General features: G+C 52.9%; 3 protein-coding genes across 8 annotated transcripts in view; all 3 read left to right on the top strand.

The window, feature by feature from the left end:
- Window positions 1-4235, top strand: part of RALGAPB (Ral GTPase activating protein non-catalytic subunit beta) — an 84989-nt gene extending 80754 nt beyond the window's left edge. For all 4 annotated transcript variants that reach the window (XM_037164720.2, XM_037164719.2, XM_037164723.2 and 1 more), the window contains one exon: window positions 171-4235. In XM_037164720.2, coding sequence (XP_037020615.2) covers window positions 171-364 — 194 coding nt within the window. In that variant the 3' untranslated portion in view covers window positions 365-4235. The remainder of the gene's footprint in view (window positions 1-170) is intronic.
- A 2277-nt stretch (window positions 4236-6512) lies between these two features.
- On the top strand, window positions 6513-13814 carry ADIG (adipogenin). 3 transcript variants are annotated; one of them, XM_053671004.1, is made up of 3 exons: window positions 6513-6710; window positions 10641-10755; window positions 12219-12922. In XM_053671004.1, the coding sequence occupies exons 1-3, from the start codon at window positions 6584-6586 to the stop codon at window positions 12319-12321; spliced, it is 345 nt and encodes a 114-aa protein (XP_053526979.1). In that variant the 5' UTR covers window positions 6513-6583; the 3' UTR covers window positions 12322-12922. The 3 variants fall into 3 exon arrangements, with proteins under 3 accessions (XP_053526979.1, XP_037020606.2, XP_037020607.2); XM_037164711.2 differs by lacking the exon at window positions 12219-12922 and adding an exon at window positions 12947-13814 and having other exon boundaries at window positions 6516-6710; window positions 10641-10773; XM_037164712.2 differs by lacking the exon at window positions 12219-12922 and adding an exon at window positions 12929-13814 and having other exon boundaries at window positions 6517-6710; window positions 10641-10773.
- Window positions 13815-17368: 3554 nt separating this feature from the next.
- Window positions 17369-27641, top strand: part of ARHGAP40 (Rho GTPase activating protein 40) — a 32523-nt gene continuing 22250 nt past the window's right edge. Inside the window, exon 1 of the mRNA XM_037164338.2 lies at window positions 17369-17734. Coding sequence (XP_037020233.2) covers window positions 17589-17734 — 146 coding nt within the window. The 5' untranslated portion in view covers window positions 17369-17588. The remainder of the gene's footprint in view (window positions 17735-27641) is intronic.

A 27641-nucleotide genomic window follows, 5' to 3' on the forward strand; every position in this document is an offset into this window, starting at 1 on the left:
TCTTCTGACCCTTTTACCTGGGTGGAGCTCTGTCTAGCTCTCTGGGGACAGGGAGAGTTTTGCAAATGGGAAGATAGAGTTTAAGTTTATAGAAAATAGTTCGCTGCAGTACTGAGAGTTCACCTAGCTGACTGGTTATTCACGTTGTTTTACAACCCTCTGTTTTCAAGGTTTTCTGGTGAGGCAGACTGTAATAAATATTTGTAGAAGAAAGAGGCTGGAGAGTGACTCCTACAGCCCACCACATGTCCGCCGGAAACAGAAAATCACCGACATTGTCAACAAGTACCGGAACAAGCAGTTGGAGCCGGAGTTTTACACTTCACTTTTCCAGGAGGTCGGACTCAAGAACTGTAGTTCTTAGACTCTTGAACTGTCTCGGACTCTCGAACTCCAGTTTGGGGCTGTAATATCAAAACAAAACAATTTAATAGGTGATCACCGTAAAAATAAAAACAAATCACTCCCCAAGAGCTTACTGTTTAATCACCAGAATAGAAGAAACACATTTAAACCCATTTGATAGAAGACTTTGGCTTCCTAGAGAAATGGGCTCCCAGACACAATCATATTCCTGCTGGTAATGATGATACACCTTTTAGCCATAAACTTTCTTTTAAAAGTGACAATTTTAGTTAAATCTGAGCCTTTTGAGGAGAAAGGCTTTTATGCATCTCAGTTAAACACGTGTGTTGGTAGTATCAAATTTGGAAAATAGAAGTTGAAGCTAGTTTTATACCTCACTTTTTAGGAGGTTATGTTCAAAATTAAAATCTGTCTGAGAATCATCAGGACCTTTAAAGACTCGCGGTGACAGCGTGGAGGAGGAGGAGGAGGAGGAAAGAAATGTCAACTTTCTGCTCACTCATAGGTCCGTTTGTCATCCAGTGTCCAGCTGACAGGACATGGTTTTTGCTCAGCTATGAAGTGTGACATTAAAATGTTTCATATTTTTTCCACTTTTCAAAAAGTTGCTCTCGTCACTGCACAGACCTGTCTGAAGGCCTCCGCTCCCGGGCAGCCCAGGAGCAGATCCGACGTGGCGGCGTGGCCCTTCCCCGAATGAGGCGCTGCTGGAGTTCGTGGAGTTACAGGCTGTGAGGCAGCAGTGATGCCCCACTCTCCCCGGTGTTGTCTTGCTTGGTGATGTAACGACAGGTTAAACATCAGAGATTTTGATAAACACGTTGGATAATTTCTTGATAAATAGTAAATGTAAATTCACAACAAGGGTTGAAAATTATTTGGTTTTATCCGTTGTCTCTTATTTCAGGACCAAGCAGGAGACTGCAGTAGTTCATGAAGGATTCTAATTTGGGGTTCTGGAAATAGCCTGTCCTCTCTACTAATTCAGATCCCTCCCAGACACTACTGGATTCCATCACGATTGACATTAGTGACCACCTCCTTGAGTGGCTGCTGTTAGAAATGGCTGTTGTTGTCCTGTTTGCTGGACTTTGCCAGCTGAAGACACAACAGATTCCAGCCTGGGTTTTGGAAATGCTTCTGTTACCTCGCTGCTACTTTTCTGCCAGGGTTAAATGTTTTGAGGTGGCCAGACCCAGAACATCCTTACAAAGGTGACTGTTACAGTGCTAGAGTAGACAATGCTCATTTCTCTTGTTCTTTTATGCTTTCTTCATCATTAAGCTCATTTTATGTTAAGAAAACAAGTGACATTTGAAGTCCAAAGAGGAATGATCACAGTTGTATACAGGGTGATTTCACACTTGAACTCTGATGTCAGTAGATTCTATGGGTCAGAGCTACATAGTGGTCTGTTTGGTTTGATGTTAGTTTTATTAGAGGGTGGGGGTAGTGTGTAGGGCCTAATTTCGTTCAGATATTTTTGTTCCAGAAGTATATATTTTGTCATCTTTGAGCAAGAAATGTGGGCATAGTGGCTCTTGGTTTTAAGTTTGTTGTAATTTTTTCTTCATGTTTGTTTTAAGCTCAGGTAAAGATAACCTCCACCTCCCATGACTCCATTTTCCATTCGGGATATAATCTTATTTAGTAATTGATTTTCTCTGTAAAATGGGCAATAAGTTTGATGTTTCCAGATGGTAGCATGGGGGAGGGGTATGTATGATAAAGTTTAGGAAGATCTACTCTAAAATTGTTGTAGTAGCTAAGCAGGTATAAGGTGAGGTTTAGCAACTTCCATGGAAGTGCCAGGTCGATGGTTCAAGGGAAAAATGGGCCCTTGTTCTAGTGGTTGTGAGCAGAGAAGGCTATAAATTGGTGTGCAGCTTACAACATTGCGAAGGTCGAAAATAGCTGATGTCGGTGTACTTCCTCTGTGTGATTGTTCAGATAAAACTTTTACTTTGTAGCTTTACTGTCAGCAAAATGTCCTATGGTGTGCATGTTGGGGGCTAGGCTTCCTGATCCTTCAGTTTGCTCTAATTTCTGGCAAGTCTGTAATTTGAATGGCTTTGGTAAGTGGGCAACCGTGTCGAATGGAATTTGTGAAGTGAAAGACTTGGCGGTCTCCCAGGGAACGAGGGATGGATGCAGGGCTGTGCAGCCCCTGAAGGTGCGAAGCCCCGTACGTAAGGCGGGGACAGTACAGGGCGCACAGACCTCATCAGGTGTGGTTCCTTCTGCTCAGCGTAACAGCTACCTAAAAACGAAGTGTGGTGAGAGCCCTTGTACCTTTCACTCGTATTATGGGTTTGAGTTCATGGTCACTAAGTTCACCCAACTGCCTTTGTTAAGAGTCGCTTTGCATAGAAAAAATGCATATTAGTTTCTAGTACTAATTTTTAGAAGTCCACTTGATAAGTTTGCTAGCATGTGTTCATAACCTTTGCGGGGAAGCTGGGACCGCTCGGATCTGCGGCTTAAACAGTTTAGTTGCTGCATGTGACAAGCACGCTGGGAGGTGGATGAGCATGGCATTCAGTGACAAGGAAAGATACCCAAGGGACAGCAGCAGGGAGGTCCTCAGGCTTCTGGCTGACATTTGGTGGATGGGGGCTCTCCTCCTCTCGCTGGAAGCACTGAGGACAGGGGCAGGGCTTTTGCCTTTGTAACCCTTTCCTTGTTCTTCCAGCTCTCCCTTTGGTCCATTGCGTCCTCCTAACTCCCCTCCCCACCTCCTGCCCATTGGCCCTGTGATGGAAGCAGTTACACGGAGGGTTGACACCACACACACACACAACGCATCCCACGCAGCCCTCCATTCCCAGGTCCTCTACTTCAGGGCAGGCCGTCGTCCTCCAGACTCGAATACCGAAACCTCTGTCTGTGGCAGTGATGTCGTGAGATCTTCATGAGTGGCTCCTTCTGCATCCACTGAGGGAATATTTGCCAGGTTCTGCAGACCGCTATTTAGAGAGGCAGAGTCTTCAAGGGCATTTGTTTCTACTGGTAGGTGGGACTGTGCCCAGAGTGGAAGTCAGCCTTGCTTGTGCGCCGGCGTCCTGTGTGGCAGTAGGTGAAAAGTGTCGTAGAGGTCGTTTGACACTCTTGCTGGCAGAAGTGCGCCGTTCAGCATTTGAAAACCCATTCAGGCTGCAGCTTCCTAAAAAGAATTGCTTTCTGTGTTTACGTGAAATGATAAGTTGCATTAGGGGTGGGAGCATTAGATGTTCTAGGGTTTCCGTGACAGCCTCCTTCCTGAGACGGAGAGGTCAGGGGTGAGCCGCCCGCTTGGCATGGAATCAGACGGGGTTCTCGGTCACTAAAGAAGCCATGTACTGTATAGTGTTTTTCTTGGAGTATCAACTCATGTTCTCCAGCTGCTTTTCTTTTTTAATGGTGAGGGAAAAGGTAAAATTTGGGATTCCACAGTGCCTTGCATATAGTAGGCGCCCAATAAATATTTGTTGAAGCAAACCAAGTTTCCCAAGTCCTTGTCTCTTGCAGTGACCAAGAACATCTTTCTCCTCTGAAGGGCTTGGCAGTTGTGGCTAAAAACTAAGCAGTATCATTATTTGCTTGAGATCATATATACAATTTGTATGAATTTCGGTATGTTGCCAAGACATGATCTTTTTCTTATTGTATTTTCTGTAAATATTTCTGGCAATGAACTGTAAAGTAAAGGCGAAATGTAAATAAGGCGTCCCTGTGTCCCCTCGCCTCCTGTGTTTTCTCTTGGTCGGTTGGTTAGGGAAGAAGGCCCAGAGGCTTGTTTGTATTTATGCCGACCCTCTGTCCGGAACAAACCCATGGAATATTGACTGTAATACATTTAGTCAATTAAATTTTAAGGAGATTCTTATGTACTTAATGTCATGTGTGCTTTCAGTCCCGGGCCGGGGTCTGACTCCTGCGTGGGTGTCCTGCTTCCCTCTCTCTGGGGCGTTCTGCTCTGCCTCGGCTGCCATTCACCGTGTAGATCTGCGGGCCTGCCCCTGGCTCTGTACAGTTTCACCGTGTACTCGATTTCCTGAAACTGTTCGGCCTCTGTGCTGGAAGGAGCTTGTATAGGTAAAGCACTGCCAACAGGGGCAGCGGTCGCCAAGGGAACACGGAAGCGCCAGCTGTGCTGTCTGTCCACAGGAAACCGGGCATTGCCAGGCTGGCCTGTCAGGAAGGGGGAGAAGTGCAGAGGAGGTAATACTCCCACCCCTTTAGAGCAGGGTGGGCTGCACAGGGCACCATGGGGTCACATTGGCATCTCACTGGGTAGATGACAGGGTGGGTGGTTTTACCACTTGAAGGGACAGCGATGGGTGCCTGTGCCAAGAGCCACCTCCTGCATGCAGCCTGGCACTGGGTCCACCTGAAGCTAGTGTGCAACCCCCTGAATGGCACCTGGGAGCTGCGTCCCCTGCAGTTGTGTGTCCACACCTGCTCTGCCTGCCTGCTTGCTGGCCACAGGACCTCCAACTGGGCCCTGGTGGCCAGGGACGCTTCTCCCTGCACACTGGTCCGGTTTGGGGATCTGACAAGAAAATGTGTGTTCAAGCCTTTCCCACCCATGTTGTTCCACTCTTTCTGACCCAGTACCAAGAAATCACCCCCAACCCAGACCACTAGCTCTGGCCTTGGCCTCCGGGCCTTGAATGGCACCGCCCACCCCCAGGGCACTGCCCTTCTTGGATGCACATTCCAGTACCATCTGCCCAGACCTCCTCTTCAGGGGATTCTGCTCGCCCCACAGCGGGGCTAAGGCTCCCTCTAAACACAGTCTCCAAGCCCCAGCACTCCCCTCCCTTCCCTTATCTGTGTTGTGGCTAGTCCCACCTGCCCTTCTTCTAGGCTGGTGGCTTCCTAGAAGTGAGTCCTACCCCATGTCTCCCTCCAGACCTACTGCCCAGTCGAGCACCCGCTGCCCCCGCCTGGAACTGGGTCTGCCCAACTTCCCAACCCGTGCTCCACGAAGTGTCATTGTCTCAAAATCAAGTCCGCATCAAATTGGTTGCCCGTAAATGTGTCGGGTCCTGAGCTTCACCCTGGAGATTCTGACTATAGAACAGGACTAGCGTGGAAATTGCTATGTCACCCCACCCAGCTGCTGGCAGTGACAGGCCTGCCGTCCAAGGACCCACTTGGAGAGTGCCGAGCTTCTGTCCCCTCCATGAGCAGTAGCAGAGCCTCGTGTTGGTCTCCCACACCCGTCAGACTCCAGCTGCAGGGCTGTTGGCCACTGGGAGGTGCAGAGCCTCTTTCCTGCAGTGGGGCCTGGCGTGTGGTTTACTAACTCCTTTGTGCAGGAGGGAGCGAAGGAAGGCGAGGTGGAGTGGGGGGAGGTAAGAATGGCATTTAGGAGTATTCTGCCCACTTGGGAGGTAAAGGGACAAGGTTAAAGCCTTAGAAGCCCCTGACTGAAAACCCTAATAAGGAGAGGTGCCAAAGCTTCCAGATTAAATGACAGTCATTTACTGGGGACCTACTATGTGTCAGAAAGTTTTTAAATGGGAGCCCAGTGACCCAGTCTGGCCAACCAAACTTGTTTAGCCAGTGGTATTTCAGTGTTTGATCAATATTTTTAAATTGGGAGACTTCACATAAAAAGCCCAGTGTTTTGACTCTCTTAGAAGTCAGGAGAGCTGGCCGTACTGGTCCTGCAGTTGCCACACGTGAGCTGTTGGCTGGAGTTCGGACAGCTGCCTGCTTTAGAGGCGCTGTGCTCCATCCGGTTTGCACGCTCCTTGCCACTCCCACAAAGTTAAGTGTGGGCACACGAGGCCGGAATTTCGGGACCAGGGACCTGGCTGGCTCCTGGAAGAATCTGACCTGAAATGTTGCCTGCCCGCCCTGGGGGCAGTGCTTATCCCAGCACTTCTCTAACTTAGTACGGGGTGGGGGGGTGGGGGGGGGCACTGAGAATTAGTCCTACCCCAAGAGGACAGGGAGGTGGCATATATCAACCCCACAGCAATTTAGCAGTGATTCGAACCCAGGCCTGCCTGCCTGGGGGCCTGGGCTTTGTTCCCACTGCCCCAGCTCCTGGCCATTCATCCAAAACAGCCCTCCCTTCTCCTGAAGGACACTGTGACTTCCTTGTTACGACATCACCAGCTCAGTCACAATTGGTTTGAGTGCAGAGTGTGGCCCAGCCCACCAGATCCCCAGGGCAGCCCTGCCAGCCCAGCTCAGGCTAGCCCGGCTTGGCCACTCGTGCACCATGAAGTACCCGCTGGTGCCGCTGGTGAACGACTTCACGTTTTCTTTCCTGGTGCTCTGGCTAGGCCTGCCCGTGGCCTTGCTGCTGTTCTTGTTGATCGTCTGGTTTCGCTTCTTACTTAGCCAAGGTGAGCCATCCAGTCCGGGCCCTAATCCTGGAGCTGGGCAAAGGGTCCTGAAACCTGTGCAGAGAAAGGGGCTTCCTTTGGGTATTTTCACTGCAGGCTCAGAGCTGTTAGTGGTTCTCCCTGAAAGACAAAAGGACTTACTTGGTAGTTTGGAATTTCTTAACCTAGACACCGAGTGAATCCCCGAGTGTGACTGGGAGGCACATATGTGTGCATGCCTCTGTCCCCCCAGGACCACTGCCAGTGCATAAGGTCTTTGGTGCTGGCACTGGCCCTGGAAAGTGGCCCCGCTGGGCAGATGAATCAGTAAAAGGTGCCCCTTCCTATGAACGCAGCCAGGGCACAAGGCTCAGTGAGCAGAGGATGGGCTGGGCTTCAGTCCCTCCGGGCCCCTCAGTCCGGCTTTTGTGCAGTTAACAACCTGCACAGTTTGGGTGGCAGCCCTGGGCCCTGATCAGTGCCCGGTGACTGCTCACCCTTTTCTGCCCAGAGCGCGCATACATCAGGGAGGATCTGGGGTGCTCTGCGATGCAGGATCACTGAGGCGGGCTGACATGCGCCCTGAGCTCAGCATGCTGCGGTGGAGCTGGCCATTGGGAAACTGGGGGCCAGTGGGCAGGGGTGCAGCCGTGGCCATTTGGCAGGAATGACACTCTGCTTGCTCGTCAGGTGTCCTGTCCCCTGGGCCTCTTCCTGGGGTCAGCTGGACCTCCCACCTCCTGCTCCGCAGCCCCATAAACTTTGGCAAGCTGGGCAGGCAGGGATAGGGTGTTGAAACAGGGTGAGCAGTTCGCCCCTTAACCTACCCCAAGACCTCAAATGTGGGGGCTGGCCATGGTGTCATTATTGGGAGTTCCTGGTGAGAGCTTTATTTATTATTATTTGTATAATAAATGTTTATTATATAAATAACTTTTATTTTTAAAAGATTTTATTTATATACAATTTTCGCGAGAGGGGGAGGGAAAAAGAGGGAGAGAAACATCCGTGAGAGAGAGAGCTACATCAACCATTTGCTTCTCATGTGCCCCCAACCCAGGACCTGACACACAACCCAGAAACACGCCCTGATCGGGAATCCAACTGCTGACCTTTTGGTTCACAGGCCAATCAATGCTCAGTCCACTGAGCCACACCAGCCAGAGCCTGGGGAGAGCTTTTAGAAAGCATTTAAAAATGTGATCTCCTTCCCAGGATGGACCACAGCCCCCCCTAAGGAGCACATCTTGGGTGTCAGGTCGGTGGCGGGTGCATGTCCGAGCACTTGTCTGTGTAGTGGCTATAAAAGCTGTCTGTCTCTCAGCCTGCAAGCACCTACTGTGTGCCCTGTGTGTGCTCCTCCTGTGTGGAGTCCAGGAGATGTGGGCCCAGATTGCAGCCTTGCCCTCTAATAGTTCATAATAAAAGTGAAGCTTTTTCAAATGCTATGTTGGTATTAGGACTTGTGCTTGGCACTTGATGTGTGGCACCCTCAGGATAACCCTGTGAAGTAATCCTCACTGTGCCGTTGAGGAAACTGAGGCTTGGGGAGGAGAAGAAACCTGCCCAGGGTCACACACTGTAGAATACTTGAGACTGCCGATTGGTGTCGAATCCTGGCCCTGGCACCTACCAGCTGTGCGACTCTGGACAAGTGCCCCCGAGCCTTAGTTTTCTCATCTACAAAATGGAGATGATAATGGCCCCTGCCCTTTTAGAGAGATACACATGAAGGACAGAGCACACAGTATGGGTACACACGTGGCACGCAGTAGGTGCTTGCAGCCTGAGAGATAACCTAGTCAGTATTGGTTTTGTCCAGGTAGGAGGACGCACAGCAGCGGCTTTGGATGGCTTGTCTGGAAGGGGAGGGGACACCTTCCCTAAGGTCAGAGGCTCTAATCTCTTCTGGCCATTCATTCTCCTGGGAGGCCTGCCCTGCCCTACCCCACACACACTTTCTCCCAGGAAGCTGTTGACCCACTGACATCTCACGTGGCACTAAGAGAGAAGTGCTTTTGTTAATTTTTCGATGAACAGAAGCCGTCCCTGAAGTGATTGAGTGTCTCCACTTTGGTGTCCCGGTCTTCTTGGAACTCAGTGTTATTGCATCTGTTCTGTCTTTGTGCTGGGAACTGGCCCAGATCCAGGGTCTGGGCCTGCCAGGGTTTGGGGGACTGGAGCTTGCCACACCCTTTTTATTGGAGTCAGTTTGCCCTGGAATCCAGTGAAAAGCCGACAAGAGTAGCCCTGAGTCTGATTCCCGCTCCCGTGCCCGCCTGCCTGGCCTGGGTCCACAGGGCAGTTTCCGGGCCCAGGGGGCAGAGGGTGAGCAGCTGCCTCGTGGCCAAAGAGGAGGCGGTTTCCCAGGTTGAGGGAGGAGAAAGTGGGTGGAGAGGGAAGCTCCCTGGTGAGCCCCGCGGAAGCTGACCATGAGGACAGCATTAATCCCCTGCCGTGATATAGGGAGAGGGGACGAAGCCAGAAGTGCCCTTCAAGGGCAAAATGCTCTGCGGAGGCCAATTCCTTTGTGATTCGAAGGGAATTTGCAGAAAGAAGAAGGAAACTCCAAAGAAGAGGAGTTAGGGCTGAAACAGAAGTGGGCACCAGGGCTATTCCTGCTCAGGGTCCTGACCGCCCCGCATGTTGGTCCACGGAGCGAGTTGTTAATTCCGAAGCTCCCTTTGAAGTCCCAGATCAAACAGGCACCCAATGGGCCTGCATGGGACTGTGGAGGGGGAGGCGGATTTGAGTCCAGCACGAGCACGTCCCGGCTCTGAGTGGACATCATGTTTCTGAGCCTCCCTCACTGTAGAATATGAGTAACATTGGTAACTGCCCCAGGAAGTTAAGAGGATTAAATGAGAGCATACGTGTAAGACCTATAGCCCGTAGTATGTGTTCAGAAAACAATCACCAGGGCTAGTGAAGAAGAGTCACTTTGAGCCATTGTACTAATCTTTTAACTCCTGACTGTCAGCCTTGTCGAATGCCCATTTTACATGTCTTATTCCAGTTAACCCCCATTACAGAAGAGGCTATTGTTGTGCCCATGTTACAGATGAGGTCACTGAGGCTTGGTCTTTCCTATCTTTGGCTCTTGGTCTGCAATCTGAGGGCTTTCTCCAGCCTCCTTTACTTCTTGCAGCCAGCAACATAAAAGTGTTTGTAGTAAGAAGAAACCTCCCCTGTCCCCTCCCCTTTCTCACCCTGGTTCCCAAGGTGACCTGTGTTAGCGAGCTTATGCACCTAATTAATGACACCTGTACCGCTTCCAAAAAAAATGGAGTGTTCTTTGTTTCCGTATTTTAAAAAAGAGATTCTTCCATATACATTTCTGGGCAGCTTGCTTGTAACACGTCACAGACATCTGCAAGTGGAAAGGTCCGGTACAGAGCCACGTGGTCATTTTACCTGACCCTCCATTGGATGGGTGGCCCGGTCTCCGTGCGGTGTGAGTGTCCACCTCAGTCCACCAGAACCCTCGCTGATGGGCGTGCACGCGTGTGGTTTCTAGGGGGTTTTATTGTTGTGTGTGTGTTACCACGAAACAGTGGGGCAGTGGAAAGCATTGTGCACACACACTCAGACCCTCGTTCATGAATGGACTGCTGGACGAACGGAAGGCTGGGCTTGTGTCTCCTCCGTGCCTGCTCCTGGACCGTGCCCAGTACAGGCAGGTCGTTTGCTCACCTCTAGGGTCCTTCCTGGTTTGGTGGGTGAACGTGGCCATTTTCTCAGTTAGGGAACCACCCTTTTTGGTCCCTGATGACTTTTCAAGGCCTGAAGTCTTCCTGAGCACTCAGGGCTGTCCCAAATGCAGCCACTTGTCCTTGGCCCCGCCCTCAGGCAAGGCTGCAGGCATGGCCAGGCCGGGCAGGGGGCTCCTTTTGGATAAGGGGTAGGAGACAGGATGTGACCATCCAAGAGGCCTTGTCTATCTCTCCACAGATTCCGAGGAAAATGACCCAGATTTATGGTTTGATTGGGATCCCTGGAGCAAAGGCCCAGCCAAGTCTCGCTGGCACGAGACACTCCATAGCCAAGAGGAAGAGGGGCCTGGCCAGTGAGCCTGCTCTGCCAGGTGAGGCCCTTTCAGGGAGGTGGGGCTGGGGGCAAGGGGAGCCTCAGAGCCTGCCCACAGCCTTGGACGCTGCCATGGGGGAGCTGTCTCCCTCCACCATTGGCAAGCTCACCATCTTGGCCATGCCAGGGAGCATTCCGCCTCATGGCGTCGGAGTCCTGTCCTTGCCCTGTCGCAGGACTAGCCACCTCTGTCATGAGCAACTTCCTTACAAAGGTCCCCCTGTCCTTACTTCTTGGCCTCACCTCCCACAACTCTCTCTGGGGACTGCTCCCTGGCCTGGCCATTCCCTCTTCCTGGGACCCTTCTGTCTAGACCAGGAGTGTCAAACTCATTTTCACCAGGGGCCACATCAGCCTCGTGGTTGCCTTCAAAGGGTCAAATGTAATTCTAGGACTGTATAAACGTAACTACTCCTTAACTAGGGGCAAGGAGCTCAGTGCTGCCGCCAGGTAGAAACAAGGTGCCAGGCCGGACTCGGCCCGCGGGCCTTGGGTTTGCCACCTGTGCTCTAAACGCCCACTGGGTGGGCTCCCTCACCTCTGAGGTTTTTCTCAACTTCTCTTTTTCAGCAGGGCCCCTGACCACACACTTTATTATTGGCATCTCTCCCCAGCTTCATGCACCGCCCCTACCCTTTCTCTTTTGCCACAGTGGGAGCTCAGTAGATATTTGTGGAAAGAATGAAATAATACGATAATAACATTAACAGCTGATACTCACTGGGAGCTTCACAGATACCAGGGCCGGTGCTGAGCATTTCCCTTCCATGAGCTCATTTTTGAAAGCCTGCAAAGAGGACGTTATTCTTATCTCTGTTTTACAAAGGAGGGCCCAGGGGGCAGCGCAGTAAGGGGTGTGCCCAGCATAACGGGCCCTGCAGCCACTGTGCACCTGGGGGCCTCGGCCACTTCAAGGGGGCTCAGTGCCATCCCTGCGCCAGTGACCCCCACGTGTGTCTGTCCTGCTCCAATCTCTTTTCGGGGCCTGATAGCCCTTTGTGGCCAGACCAGGATATTTTTTATTCCCTTTGCTAACCCCAGCCTAGCAAAACACAACATGTGCTCTGCCAACCTCTTTCCACCTGCACGAACAGCACGGCCATCGGTGAGTCTAGCTGCCCGAGCCACAGCCCTGGGAGTCAGCCTCATGCCTGCCTTCTCCTCCCACCCCACGTCCAGTCCCGGCCTGAATGCTCTGCTTGGTTCTTGCTGTCTTGAACTTTTAAATAAGTTTTAACAGGGGCCTGCACGTTCATTTTTAATGGGCCCCACGAAGTTTGTAGCCCTTCCTGTCCGTGAACAGTTAGTGGGGCAGGAAAGGGAGACATTCAAACTCTGCCCGGGGGCCTGTCCCCTTTATATAGAGCCCTTCCCACGGTGTGTCTGTCCCTCTCTTACTCTCATGCTCTTGGGTCCCGAGACCCAGCCTGCCATTGTTCCCAGCTTGGTTTTCCTGGAGTCAGCTGCAGGGTGGCAACGGCCGAAGTGGATGGGAGAGACTCGCCGGGGAGGGAAGAGGACTTTGGCGAGTGAGGGGCTTCCCTGAGCCACCTGCCCCATTGTTAGGCAACAATGGACACACAGCCCCCGGAGGACCCCCCGGAGGACCCCCCGAGGACCCCCCGAGGACCCCCCGGACACCCAGAGAGCAGCCCGAGTCTGTGCGGACGGTGTGGACAGGCACACGGGGAGGAGTTGGCCAGACGAAGTGGGAGGGGTCCCAGGGCCGGGCTGCACCGGGTGCATGGATCTGTATTAAAGAACACGGGGGCGTCCAGAGCTCAGGGGACCCCTGAGAACATGCTGGGCCTGACCACGTCCACTCATTCAACAAGCTGTGGGGCCTGGGCCCGACCCCGGCTCCGACCTGAGCCATCCTTTCCCCATTTGGGCACCCCTGGCCCTCCTTCCCCTCCGTGCAAAGGGCCGGGGGACTTCCCTCCGAACCTCCATTTTCTCACTTCGAGCTCACTCCTCGGTCCGCCTTCCAGTTGTTTTTACTACCATGGACTTTATAAATATCTACAGAGTGTCTACCACAGGCCTAGTTATTTTAAGGGTCGTTCACATTCAATGAGCGCTTACTATGTCCCAGGTGCTTTTCTGTGATTATATGTATTATTGTTTTTTAACCTTCGAAGGTTATTAGGTAGGTTATTCCTGTTTTACAGGTGGGGAAACTGAGGCGCAGAGCAGTCAAGTAACTTGTTGAATCACAGTGATGGAGCCGGCACTGGAACCTAAGCCCTGTGACTCCAGAGCCCAACCCTGACCCACTGGGCCCACTGATTTCCAGACTGGCCTGTTGCAGGAGCTGTGGGGGGGGGGGGGCACTCTGAAGAAACCCCAGCCGGGCCTTGCACCCCCACTGGCCACCCCAGAGGCAGCGGGGTTGACGGGGACCAGCCCTCCCGGGAATCACCAGGGGTCACCTTCACTCCCTGCTTCTCTCCCACTACACAACCCACCAGCCGCCACAGGCCTTTCAGTTGTCCGAAGGAGACAGAACGGAGCCTGAATTATTCGCTGGTCTCCCAGACTTTGGTCTCCCTGCTCGGCCCTGCTGGTAAGAATGGTCCATCCAAAGCACGGATCAGAACCTGTCATCTCGCAGCTCTGGCTCCCGGCGAACGCCCGAGTTCCTCCAGGGGGGAGAGCGCCACCCTTTGGCACCTGAGCCCGGCGGAAGTTGCGGGGTGAGGTTTCTGTTCTTACCAGCAAGGCTGCAGGAAACACCTTGACCTTCTGTCTGTGCACACACTGTCTCCGGGACAAACTGTGAAAGGAGAAAGTGTCAAGGGTGAGCCCTGTGCATTGCTGGTTTGCAGACACTGCGGGGTTCTCTCACCAAAAGGCGGCCCCGGGAGTGCACCTACAGGGCCCATTTCTCCCGGCCTTTGCCCCACTGTGCACCCCCAACACACACACAACACACACGCCCGGGCTCTGCCCGTGCCTTGTGCTGGCTCATGAGCATGTGTCAACGCTGTGTTTTCCTGGGAGCTTTCCGGGCGTTGAATAAACACTGTTGGTAACAAACCTCCCCAGGGACTGAAGTTTCACCCTGGCTCTGTCTGGCACTTTCTTCTCCAGCCACCCTGCCCCCCAGTGCTGTCGGCCATTGTTTGGCCTCGGGTGCTGACCTAGAAAACTGAGATGAGTCGCCTCCCCCACACCACCCCTTGCCCCCAGCCACCCTGGAGGAGGCAGTGAAGCCTGGGGGTGGACAGGGCTCAGACCCTGAGGGACACGTTGGCACAGCCAGGCTCTGCAGGAGGGCGCCTGGTCGCAGTCCCAGGAGCCCCCACAGCGGAAGTCAGGGGAGACAGCCTCTGGAGGGTGGCCCTGGCAGGTGAGGAGTAGCGCTGGGTGGCAGTGGTGGGGGCCGGAGGAGATGCCCACCTGCTTGAGGGACGGGCTGAGACCCTGGGCCTCCAAGGGTGTGGATTGGGGCTGCCCTCCTGGCATGTCGTCCTATTAGCCAGGAGACGTGTGTGTGTGTGTCTGTGTGTGTGTATGTGTGTCTGGTAAACACACTTAGTGACCTTCTAGTGACAGCCTCCCCAAGAGACATCATCCCCACCCCACCCCTTCAGCAGCCACACTGAGTGCCTGCCCCTGTGCTAAGTGCTTCTCCCATGTTATCTTTGCTCTTCACAACGACCTCGTGAGGGGAGTCACAGTTCCATTTTCAGATGGGGAAACTTAGGGGCATAGAGGTTAAGTAACTGGCCCAGAGTCACACAGCCTGGAAGTGGCCTGTTTTTCTGACTCTTACTTGAACTGTGTTTCTCAAGACCCACAAAATACCCTGGGCTCTTCCTGGACCGGCTGTGCCGTCCATGTTTGCAGTAAACACGGTCGATTCAGAACAGTAAGCGCACATGTCTCCCCAGCCCCAGGGAGTCAGGGATCTGGGAGGACAGTCACCGGGGCAGGCGGGGACACTGCTGGGGCCGCCAGAGACACAGTGTCCATTTGATGGTCTCTGGGGCCCTTTTCAGGTCACATCTCTCAGGCCCGCCCTTACTTTCCACCCTGGAACCCAAAATGCAAGCCCCTCACCACCCCCCACCCCCGCCATCCTGTCAAGCCTCGGTGTCACCCTGAGCAAAATGGAACTCATCTCTGCGTTTGCTTCCTGTGGCTGTCACACGCAAACAGACTGGGCAGCTTGGAACAGAAACCTCGTGTCTCCGATTCAAGAAGCTAGAAGTCCAGCATCAAGGCACAGGCAGGGCCAGGCTCCCTCTGAACCTGTTGGGGAGGAAACCATCCTTGTCTCATCCAGGTCCTGCCCTTCCTTGACTGTGGCCACATCACTCCCATTTCGGGCTCCATCTTCATGGGTTTTTCTGGGTGTCACGTCACCGTCCCTCGGCACATGCGTGTGTCCAAGTCCCCTTCGTATCAGGACCAGTCACTGGGTTAGGGCCCACCTGGGGAGCTGCGTTTTAACTTGATGACCACTGTTGAGACCCTAATTCCAAACGTCACATTCGGGTGGGACTTCCAGGTATGGTCCTGGCAAGACACGGTTTACCCCAGCACCTTCTGTGTGAGGCCCGAGTGTGATAACGCACGTAAATCTCTGAGCACAGTGCTTGCTGGTGCTTCACGGTACACTGTTGCTAAAAGGAAATATTTGAGCAACTTACTGGGCTTGGTGCGCCTTGTGTGCCAGACACGGTTTGGGTGCTTGGCATGTATTATCCCACCGAATCCTCACAGCCACCCCGCAGGTAGGTGAGGTTTGCGGAGAGGTTAAGGCACTGAAGTCACACTTCCTCAGTGGCAGAGCTGAGGGTGAACCCCAGGCCTGTGGGTGACCACTACATCACACGGGGTAGGGCATCGCCACAGTGGGGAGCGGGGGCGGCTCAGAAGAGAGGGGAGGGGCAGAAAGGCAGGGAGGAAACGCTGAGCCCACAGCACGTGACCCTGAGGAGCTTCCTGGGTCTGGGGCTTGGAATGCTCTTGACGGGAGTGAGTGGGTGGGCTGGGTCGCAGGTCGCCTGGCGAGGCACCGGCAGCCTGCCAGGGTGCAGGGCCGCCAGGTCTGAGTCACTCGCTGTGACCTAACCGGCCCGGCCGATACTCCAAGGCTGGGACCTGGCCAGGAATGTTGCCCAGAGCATGGACACACTTCACTTCACTCTCAGCACACAAGGCTCTCCAGGAAGCCGAGACGGGTGCTTCCTGAAAGAAGCTTGAAAGTGCAGTTCCTTCAAGATTCAGGCTACTCTCGCTTCCTCTTGCTTTCTTCCCAAGGGTTCCCTGCACATAAGGGAAGTGGTAAGTTTTCTGTTCTGCACTAGAAATTCACTTACTCAAGCACTAACTTACTAATTTACTCAAGCATCTATTTATCATTCATTCATTTACTCATGGCTCACCGATGCCTTCCTTCCTTCATTCCTCCACTCACTCGCTGACTCAGTTACTCATGCTCACACATTCGTGTACACAGGCACTTCCTCCTCCACCTGTCAATCATCCATCCATCCATCCATCCATTCAACCTTCACTAAACACCTACCATGTTTTCCACGCAAAGCTCCTCGTGCCTCCCAAAGCACTTTTTGACCCACATCTACTGCTACTTTGACTCACGCACAAGGAGGGAGGGAGGGCCATTGCACCGGGGCCCCCAGGTGCTTGGCCTGCGGGCGGTGCAGTTCCGGAGTCTCGGGACCAGGCCCGGGAGACGTGAGCAGTCAGTCACCTCCGCAGCCCTGGTCTGCACGTGAGAGCCAGTGATGGCTGCGTGAGACTCGGGGCTCCCGAGGGCCTTTGTTCTGGGGGCTCCTCCCATATTTTCATGCCAAGGGTCTATCTCAGGGCCTACCCCTGAGCACTGTGGGGCAATTTTCAGTTATAAGTTTCCATTTCTTGCTTCCTCTAGGCCGGAGCAGACCACAGTGACCCATGGACTTGGGCCCCTCCTCTAGGAGCACCCTGGGGCCACTCTTCTCTGTGTGAGGGCAAATGCACTGCCTGGGAGGGTCACTGACTCCCAGAGCCTGAGATGAGGACAGGGTGGGCTGGAGCAACCTGGTGGGTCGGGGAACCACAGCTTTCTGTCCCGGCCAGAGAGTAAGGGGAGAGTGGAGCACAAGCCAGGGCAGCCGGGACGAATGCCCCTTCCTCTCCCGGCCACTGTACACCCCAGGCTGAAAGTCAGTTCCCAGGGAGACACTACCAGACCCCACATCCGGCCACTTCCGCTTCCTGCTCCCTTAGTGTCCTTCCTCCCCCCCCCCCAGCCACACCCTGCCTGTTCACACCCTCGGCACACTCCTGTTGGCTTGCTTTTCTCTTTCCTGGCATTTCCCAGAAGAGACCAGGGCTCAGGGAAGGTGAAAGGCCTGCTCACAGGCACAGAGGGCGTGGCCGAGACGGGCAAAGACCCTGGGCCACGGATGCTTTTCTCCGTCCCCATTAGCCAGGTACTTTCTTAATACTGTTTAATTTACAGTCGAATGGCTCTAAGTAATAATAATGGCAAGACGAATTATATTTTCATGACTGTTTTTCAAAGGTGCCCTTTTCACTTTACCTTCACAGTGTAGGCAGGTGGGCAGGGCTCAGGGGTGTGTGTGTCTGCCTGTAGGTGGCCCTGGCCGAGCCAGCCCCGCCTGGGAGGAGGTTGGACATCTGTCCTGGTGAGGGGGTGTCTGGGAACTGGGTGTGCAGGCTTCCTCCTGCTTGAACTGCCGAATTGCTGACTGAGTCAGCCCCACGGCGGCAGCAGCCACGGCAGCAGCAGCAGCAGCAGCAGCAGTATCAGCGCCGAAACTCACCTGTGAGCTCATGGCGGAGCCTGCCCTTCTCCCCACCACCCAGATGGAGAGGCTGGCCCCCGTGTCCCTGGCCTCACCGTGTCCCCGGATCCCACGGGCCCGCATCGCCAGGTGGCCGGGACGCTGTGCCCAGCGCTGGGCTGACCTGGGCTGCAGGTACGGGAATCTCGGGAGGAGGTGGGGGAGGTTTGGGTCATGGGTGCCTCAGGGCCAAGGCTGAGGAAGGAGGGGACCATGTAGAAGACCTACTATGTACTGGCCGTGTATGTCATCTCAGTTCTCACATCATCTCTCTGAAGCAAAAATTCCCCTCCCATCCTACAGAGGAGCAAACGGCAGCTCTGAGAGGTCAAGTAAAGGGCCCCCGTGGTGTGGGTGTGTGTTAAACCTTGGCCCGGGGGAGCCCCAAACCCTGACTCTTTCTGGGACTCAGCCCAGCTCTGGGCTCCTGCCGCTGGCCTACAGGGTCACTGGCTTTTGGATTCTTAGAGATGGGAGTGATTCACAGTATGTGCTGTTTTCCCTTCTTCTGGATGTAGAGGGTGTTAGGGACCACAAGGCTTATTTGGGGCTCAGGATCCAGGACCTGAAGCTGTGAAACCTCGGCCGGATTAGTGTGGCTATGTGATCACTGGGCCTGACAACCGGGTCACTCCTCCGTCCTGCTCAGGTGGCTCTGACAGCCAGACCAGAGTTTTTAAAAAGTCATTTCTCCCCGTGTATCATTATGTTATAGCACATTACCATTGGATTGTTATAGGAATTCAAACAGAAGAATGTGTGAGCCTCCTCCCAGAACTTCCTGCTGTTAAAGTTTTGGCATGCACCTGGGGAGAATTTTTTGATGTATATGAAGCTATATATGTGTGGTCCTACACAAATAAGATCATGCTACAATGTGTACCTGGGTTTCCTTCAACCCCTTAATGAAGACTGTGGGCAACGCAATGAGTTTGGTTGCTTCAAACAAAACAAAACACACAGAAATAACACTCCGACTTCCAGAACAGTAGTTTTCCAAACTCCCGAGTTCTGTAAATCTTGTGTTTGAATCCAACCTTTATTATGTTCTTGAGTATTTATATTCAAAGTATTTATACTGGCATCTTTCTATTACACGTCAGTGATATAAAGACCTAACTCATTCATTTTAATGGCCTCCAAGAACCCAACTCTGTGGCTGTTCTTTGGTTAATTTTGATCAGTCGCTGGCTAATGAACTTTTAGATTGGTTCTGACATTTAACGATTCTAAGCAATACTTCAAGGAACGTCTCTGGGGATGTGTGTGGGTAAAACTCATTCCTAGAAGAGCAATTGCAGGCTTAAAAGGAACAATTAGAATCTTGATAGATCCTGCCCAATAGCCTCCAAAATGCTCCCACCTGTGGCAGGGAAGCCCCTGCTACCCCACTTATTGCACCCAGGACCTGAAGACTGACTGTGGCCTGAACGTGGAGAGTAGATTCAGGGAATATGAGATCCTGATCCCAGACACCTGAGCCCACAGGACGCCCTGAGACAGGGATGACTTCCAGGCTCAGGGAAGAGGCAGGAAGCTCAGAGAACTCGTTTCATTTCATTCATATTCTCTGAGCTCCTATGCGTGGGGCGCTCTGTCCCATCCTGGGCAAAAGTTACTCAGGACATGTGATCTTCCTGAGAATTGATTTTAATAAGCCAAAGCCATGTATTCTTTTCTTTTTTCTTCTTTCCTTCCTTCCTTCCTTCCACCAACCTACCCACCTATCTATCATGGCTGTTCCCCTGACCTCCCCCTACTCTCCCTTAATTTCTTGGTTCAAGGTCATTGATATTGAATTCACTCTAAGAGTGCCTGACCCATTGAATGTACTCAATACTTACTGGATGAAGGAGAAAATGAGTTTTGTTGCATTTTCTTTGTTACTTCAAACAAAACAAAACACACAGAACTAACACTCTGTCTTCCAGAACAGTAATTTTTCAAAGTCCAGAGTTCTGTAAATCTTGTGTTTGAATCCCATCTTTATTATGTTCTTGAGTATTGAAAACCTGGTAAAGTCATCACACACTTCAAGTGTGTTATATCCCAAATATTTTGGGGAGCCCATCAAAATTATATAGATTTCAGGATCCATCCATGCTTCCAATAGAACTTACGCATGAGTTTACAATAGTATCATTGTTCTCTGTTTTGTTTACTGAAAACAGGTTCCATTGCCAAAAAAAAAAAAAAAAGGGTGAAAACCACTTCCCTGAGACAGGGCTGGTTTGTCTGCCCCAGCTGTCTTCCTGTACATCGGGTCGCAAGGTCACTAGGTCAGTCCTTCCTGCCCTCTGAGGTCATTCATCTCAGTGGCCACTCATTCGTGGGTCGTTTATTGACGTGACCCCATAAGCTCCTGGACAGCAGGCCATGTCTATTTTGTGCACTCCTGTCACAGCACCCAGTGTGCCGTGGATGCTCTTGGAATGCTTGCTCCATGAGGGAAATGCTCACTGCCGCTGTGCCCGTCCGCGATGGGCGTGGGGACATGAGGACGGAGGAGGTGCTCCCAGTCCCCAAGGTGTGCACATGCTGGCCCCGGAGGAGGGCCTGGGACCGACCCACTGTGCTGAGGGGCGTTGAGTGCTGACCAGAACAGTCTGAGCAGAGGTGACCAGGGTCAGTGTTGCCATCAAAGGGAACGTCCCAAAAGTGAATGGGACACAGAGCTGGCTGAACTCTGTGTGGGTTCAGCCCTGGGTGGGCCGAATCTTAAAATCGGGCAATGCCCCAGCGTTAGCAAGATGACTCTACAGGAAGTCCCTCCAACCTCGCTCCTAAATCGAAATATATTTTCTGTTAATTCAGGATTGCTGTAAAAATGTAAAAAAACAGCAAGCGAAATCCACTTCCCCCTCCCACCTCCAACCCACAAGAATAGTAATTGTGAGCAGTTCAGTGTAAATCTTATAAGATTTTGTGCTTCATAAATATACATTCCCATGTATATATGTGGAAAACATATGTGATGTAATTCATGCGTACAATACATATACCTGTAGCATTTGTATTTGGCCTTTTCCACGTGATGATATCCTTTCATGGAAACACAGAAATTTACCTTGTTCTCTTTAAAGGCTGCGTGATATTTCACTCTGTGACTGAAATGCATTCTGTTACCTAAGGCTCCTGCGATCGACCTCTGGGCTGTCTCCTTCCCTCTGGGGGTGGGTTGCTATCTGTATGGACTGTACTGCGTTGTCCTGGACACGTATCTTGGGCACTTGTCCTTATGAGAAATTTCTGGGATAAAAGTCATTGGGCCCAAAGGCATATACTTTGAAATACATCGCTGAGCGGTTCCCAGGAAGGTGGTAGCCAGTCACAGGCTCACCCAGTGGGTGCCAGCTTTCATTTATTTATATTTTTGACATTTTTGACATGGTGTGTGGGCTTTTTTTAGTCTTTGCTAATTGTATGCTGTTTTGGCTCACCTGGCTTTTGTTAGCAGTGTGGTTACACACCTGTCCACGTGCTGAGTGACTGACACCCCAGAGGGGCTGGAGACCCATGGGGAGGGCAGTGCAGGGGTCACGGTCCCTTCATAACAGGTGATGAAGCACCTTGGCCAACTGCACACGGGGAGTCTGTGAGATAAATTTTACATGTTTTACTCATGCGTAGCCACGAGGTCTCTGCCATCATGGTTAGTGCCAACCTACTGCTCCACCAGTCAGGTACCTTTAAACCCCCAAACGCACGCTGCTGTGTGCGACCTCGAGCCCAGAGTGGGTCACCCACACACAGTTTACATGTCGCAGAGGACAGACTGCCCCTGGAAGCCCAGCGGCACTACTTAGCAGCTGTGGGGCTCCGGGGAAGTTCTCTGCCTTCCCTGAGCCTCGGTTTCCCTTTCTGCCAGATGGTTGCAAAGGACAGTTCCCGCCTCCTCACAGGGGAAGGTAGGATGGATGTGCGCGGGGCCCTTGGCACAGCGTGAATGCGCAGGGCATGCACCGTACGCGCCAGATGTGAGAGTCAAGGGAAAGCTTTGGGGGCCGACTCCAGGAGCCCGGGTCTGTTTCTGAGCGCAGTGAATGCCGGCCCCTGACGCCTCTGAGCAGCAGGAGGGTCCTCCCTGGGGCCCCAACCCACCTTGCACCGCACCTCTCCGAGCCCGAGCCTTCCTTGGCACAATGTGTCACTCCTTTTTGTACTTCAGTATTTTTTATTTTTCAGTTACAGTGACATACACTGTTATATTAGTTTCAGGTGTACAACCCAGTCGTTCTAACCCTACTCACCATCAAGTCTTCCGGGATCTCCGCCATGGAACTGCCACTCGGGTGCTGCCACCCGGTTCTGGCTGCCGCTTTGCCCCAAAAGCCCTGGCAGGCCGATGCCCTCGCCAGCAGGAGGGGCCTGGCTGACCTTTGCTTGCAAACCTGAAATGTCAGGTTCCTTCTGACCGGGCTTCCCATTTCTTCTCTCACTTGGTCTTGCGCTGGAGCAGAGGGGGGAGGCTTGAATTTCACGGATTTCACGGAAGGGTTGGGTCCTTTCCTTCTGGCTCTGGGATTCTGCACCCCTGCAACTCACCCTGTCCCCCAGGTGTTGCTGACTCCACCCAGGTTGTCCCAAAGATGCCATTAGAATGTGAGGATGTCATTTCCTTGACACTTGCCAACCCTGGGTGTTAGCAACCTGATGTTTGCCAATCTGATGGGTGAAAATATTTCATTGTTTTCATTTGCATTTCCCTAATGACTTATGAGGTTCAACATCTTTTCATATGGAGCATTTTTGTACTTTATCTTCAGTGACTTCATTCATATCTGCTGTTTATTTTTCTATTGTATTTTGCTTTTTTTCTTATTGATTTTTAGGAACTCTTTACATAAGACTAGATAAAGACACTTCACCATTTGTTGCAAATATTTCCTCTCAGCTGATCACTGGTCTTATTAACTTGTTTATGGTGTTTTTGTTATACAGAAGTTTTCATTGTTGATGTGATCAAAGCTCAGGCATTTTCCGTTATAGCTTCTGGATTTTACTTTGCTTGGGAAGATGTTCCCCTCTGCCCCTTATTTCTTCTGGACTATGTTCTTATCTACCCCAATGCAGGCTCCTATCCCCGCCCCCAACCCCAGGAAATCCCTTTGTACTTACCACCATAATAACCTGTTCCCCTGCCTGTGAGTTTTGCATATCTCCCTCCCTCCCAATGTTCCTTTAAAACTGAGTTCCAACATTGCCTCCTCCAGGAAGCCTTCCATCCTCCACCCCACCCCACTGTGGTTACTGCTCTTTCTCTTGGGCTGTTTGCACCATCAGGTGTTGGGTAGGCTGCTCATTGACTGGAACACAGTGTTGCTTTTAAGTATCTGTTAGGCCACTTATGATGGGCCAGGTGTTTTGCATGTATTGCGCCCTCACAACCATGTCATCATCGTCACCCGCATTCTATGGGGTGGGGGAGGGGAGACAGACACTTTCCTGTGGTCACACGCCAAGACTGGGGCTTTTCTCCAAGCCTTAGTCACTGGCTTTTATCCCCAGGGGTCATTCTGCCCCAGCCCCGCAGGAGCTCTGGGTTCCGTGGGGCCTCGGAACCGCCCAGAAGGCTTGTGTAAACCAGAGTGCTGTGCCCACCCCCAGACGTCCTCATTCAGCAGCTCTCGGTCAAGGGCTGAGACTTCGTGGAGTAGATTCACGTGTCCAAGTTTTCTAGTAACTGAATCAAGCAGCCAGTTTTGAATTTGAGTTTACTAAAATGAAACAAAATAAAAAATTCAGCCCCTCAGTCCTGCTACCCACATTTCAAGTGCTCGGCAGCCACATGTCACTGGTGGCAACTGAATGGGCCGACCCAGTTCTAGGCACCACCCAGCATGTCAAAGAATCTGATTAAGTGACTCAGGCAGGGGCAGGCTAAGGTCCCTGCATCGTTCAAAGGAAGGGTGGGGGTGAGCCTCGGCCCCCCGGGGAGCTTTCAGAACCCCACTGGCAACCACCACAGGGTGCTCTGCCACCGGGGAGCCTGTTGGAGGGGCCAGCGCCACTCAGCTTTAGCCAATTTTTGTCACTTTGGGACAGGGACCCCAAGATTATCATCTCTTTTGATTTTTTTTTGAGAACATCGGAACTAGAGGGTTTTAAACTGTGAGACCTCACATTCAAATGACAGCAAGCTATTTGCAATGTGTTCAAATTCCCTGGGAGTGACCACGCTGCTGCTTCAAGTGGAGATTGGCTGGTCCCGATCTTCTGGTCGGGAACATTTGTCACCTCAGAGGTCATGAGCAGTACCTTAATCTCCTCCCGTCATCTCAGACAGGCAGGCTGCCCCTCCCAGGAGTGCCACGTGAGAATTTGGATGCATCCATCCCTTCCCACGTCACTCTGGAAAACTCCTGTGCAGTTCCGCGAACCCGGCCACATATCGATGCTCCCAGCAGTGCTTCCCAGCCCAGACCGCGCAGTGCAGTCAGCTGGGCCGCTCTGAACAATGCTGATGCCCAGGTCCCCTTTCTGGGGTTTTTGCTGCGATTGGTCTGGGGTATTGTCAGGGCACTGGGGGACCCCAATGCACAGTCAGGGCTGAGAACCCTCAGCCTGTGGGCCTGGTCTCCATACCCAGACTGCAGCTTCTCAGCTCAGCGGGTCTCAGATATATCTCTGGCTCCCACGCCCCTTCACAAGCTGAAGGGACCATCCACACCTGTGCCTTCCTGTCTGCTGGCCCAGGCTCAGATCTGACTCAGGAAGCTGAGTTACAGAGATCATATTTCAAAGTGTTTTCATTCTTGTTGTCTATGACACAAAATAGTCTTGCTTAAAACCCCTGTGACCAGCTCTGGTGGAATTGGTATGGAGGATATGTGATGCGCATCGAGGGCCAATTCAGAGACGAGCACGCGGCCGGAATGGGCCAGTCTGTTTTTGCCTGGCGGGGATCCCAGGGACTCCGTCTCGATGACACTGAGAAATGTGGACCTGGAATGCACCTTTTATGTCTCATTCCTCACCCAGCCCGGCCCCCGGCCCCACAGGGACTGCTTTGAAGGTGGCAGGGCGGCTGTGGGCTGACGTTCGGGTGGTGCATTTGTAAGGCCGTTACATCCTAATGGGCACCATCCACAGCATAGTCATACCCGAAGTTTTATGAGAGCGCCTGCGTGGGCATGGAGCCTGCCTTTGCTGGCGAATCCTAAGACAGCACAGGGGAGACCCTCCTTCATAAGTCCATGTCGACACACACGGGCTGTGTGTGTGTTTTGGGGGGAGTGTGGACCTGCTTGTTCCCTGGCACGCCCACGTGCACATACATGGCTGTGCCCCGAGATTGCCTTTCACCCTCTGCTCTAGGAGGCTCGACTCCCACCTTCACTTGACTCAGAACCTGATGTGCCATTTGTCCTGGGGGTTGGAGGTAGGGTGGGACATGAAGTGTGCACCCAGCATCTGGGAATGGGTGTGTGAGCAGGGGAGAGTGGGCTTGCTGCTCTTCTGACGGGGCTGTTTGGGTTGTTGAATGATACACGGTCTCTGTCAGCTGCTGCTGTGTAACAAATGATCCCAGGCTCAACAGCAATCCTTTATTAAAGCAACACTCATCACTGGTGCCCATGCCCAGAGGTCAGCTGAGGCTTAGCTGGTCTGGCCTAGGCTCTGCTGGGGGGCTCCCTTTCAAGCTGTGGGTCTGGTTGAACTTGCTCCATCTGCTCATGGGGCTCTGGTCTGTGTTCCTTCTGGGACCCAGGCTGCAGCCGGCCAGGGATAACTCTTCCTGTGGTGATGGGAGGAGCAGAGGGCCAGCCCTGCCACACAGGCACCAGTCACCCCTCGGCGGGGCTCACGTCTGCTAACATTCCATTGGCCAAAGCACGTCAGGTGCCCAAAGCCCAAGTCAGTGGATGGGGGAGGGGCAGGGACCAGTGGGAGGCAAGGCAAAGTCGCTCTGCAAAGGCCTTAAGTAGGGAAGGATAACGGATCGAGAACAACGATGTGGTGCATCCCATACTAACACAGAGGGACGACAGAAACCGCACACTCAGGAGTCTTTGCGGAGAAGGCACTTTCAACCACCGTGAAACACAGAGCAGGACCTGCGGCCTCTTCTTTCTCCCTTCTCGTACCTTCACCTGTGCCCTCTTCGAAGCCAGGGGCGCTGCAGCTGGGCAGGACCAGTTCCTTTGGGATTTCGGCATCCAGCCTTTTTCCACGCTGGACCAGAGGCTGGTGTCCACATTTGTCACATCACCTCTAACACAACCCAGCTCCCAGAGTTTTGGCTGGTCATGCTGATTTCCTGGATGTCTGAAGAGGAGACAAAAGATACGACCACACTTCCCCCCGGCCGCTTCCCTGACCGTCAACTCGTCCCTTTCTGTCCCTCCTTTGTCCTCCCCCGGGGCTCCTTACCTGCCCCTGTGCTCCCCACTCAGCGGAGTAAAGCTGGGCAAGTCCCCAGTTGTGATCGGCTGTCCCTCCTCCCGCGTGCCCCATCAGGGAATCGTCTTACCTCAGCAGATGGAGCTCCCACAATTCTTAGGTGGTGGACAGTCAGGAGTCAGACCTGTCTGTGGCTCAGTGAGGAGGGGGAGTTCATCTGATGAGAGGCAGAGCTGGGGCCAGGGTCAGGCTGGTGGTATTTCTTCCCCAAGCACACACTGCGTCCCACCAGTGGGAAGAAATGCGGCAGTTAAGGAAGTGGTCGAGAACGTGAGCTGTGGAGCCAGACTTCCTGGGTTCAAAGCTCAGTCCCACCATTTACTAGCCGGATAACCTCACACAAGTCACCTAATTTCTGTTTGCCTCTGTTTTCTCACCTGTAAATGAAATGATACTAATAAGAACTTGTGGGGACTGCATGCGTTAACCAGGTAAAGCAGTGCTCTCAGCTGGAACCGTTTTGCCCCCCAGGGCCATGTGGTCGGGTCTGGAGCGGTGTTTGGTTGTCATAACTAGAAGGGAGGCTTTTGGCCCCCAGTGGGTGGAGGCCGGGATGCTGCTAAACATCCTACGAGGTGCAGAACAGCCCCCCAGGACATCAACGATCCAACCTAAAGTGTTGCTGGTGCTCAGGTGGGGACCCTGGTGCCGCCAGGCTCAGAGCAGCGCCCTGCACGGGGTCAGTGTTAATGTGCCCTGATCAGCACGTCCAGTGCCTGCTCCCCCAGGATCTGTGTTGGGGCCACTGCGTTGTCACTGCAGCCACATGGCCTGTGCCTGTGACTAGAGCCTCCTCCTTAACTCACTGCAGCCTCGAACATTCATGTAGAGGAAAGCAATGATAATTATTGCTATTGCATCAGTTCCTATTTCTTTGGCACCTAATGTAGGCTGGATATTTGGCCAGGCGTCTTATTTACGTGTCTTGGGATCCCCACAGTGAGAGGAGCTGTGATTAGCCCCCCACGCTGCAGAGGACATGGAGGCTGGGAACGGTGAGAAGTCTCACCCGAGATGCTGGGACTTGGATGGAACCCAGCCTCTGTTTAACTCAGAAAAGCCACGCACACAGCGCTGCCCGTCTCTGTGACCTGCCAGTGTCCCCTCCGAGTCGGAGAGGCGATGGCAAGGGCAGGCACTCAGAGGGGAATCAGGGCTGCCCCGAGAGCTCATATGCCACTTCGGGGGAAAGTCTTGGCCAAGCCGAGCTGGAGAGGAGGCCCAGCCACGCCTCCACCGGCACGTCCTGACGAGCTGCATTCTTGGGCCCTCGGTCACGCTGGTTTGGGTTCTCTGAACCGGCGCTCAGCCCGCGTGGGTTTCCTCGGGCCCCGCCTTCTGGCTGCTGCTCTTGCCCCATGGTCCTCGGTTCCTAGGGTCTGCCGGGACCCCACAGGCAAGGGTCTGGCTCAAGATCATCTTCCAAAGCTCCCACCCTTACCCCTCTTTTTTCATTTTACAGTTTTGGAAACTGAGGCCCAGAGAAAGGAAGAGAGATGTCCATAGTCACACAGAGAGTGACTAGGAGGTTTGGACAGGAGCCAGGGACGTCCAGGGCTCTGCCTTCTCCTGCAGGTCATGTGGAAGGAGAATGAGCTTGTGTGTGTGTGTGTGTGTGTGTGTGTGTGCACATGTAGAG

Source organism: Artibeus jamaicensis, unplaced genomic scaffold (genome assembly GCF_021234435.1).
Source record: "Artibeus jamaicensis isolate MK-2021 breed Jamaican fruit bat unplaced genomic scaffold, CSHL_Jam_final contig_685, whole genome shotgun sequence".
NCBI classification, from domain to species: domain Eukaryota; kingdom Metazoa; phylum Chordata; class Mammalia; order Chiroptera; family Phyllostomidae; genus Artibeus; species Artibeus jamaicensis.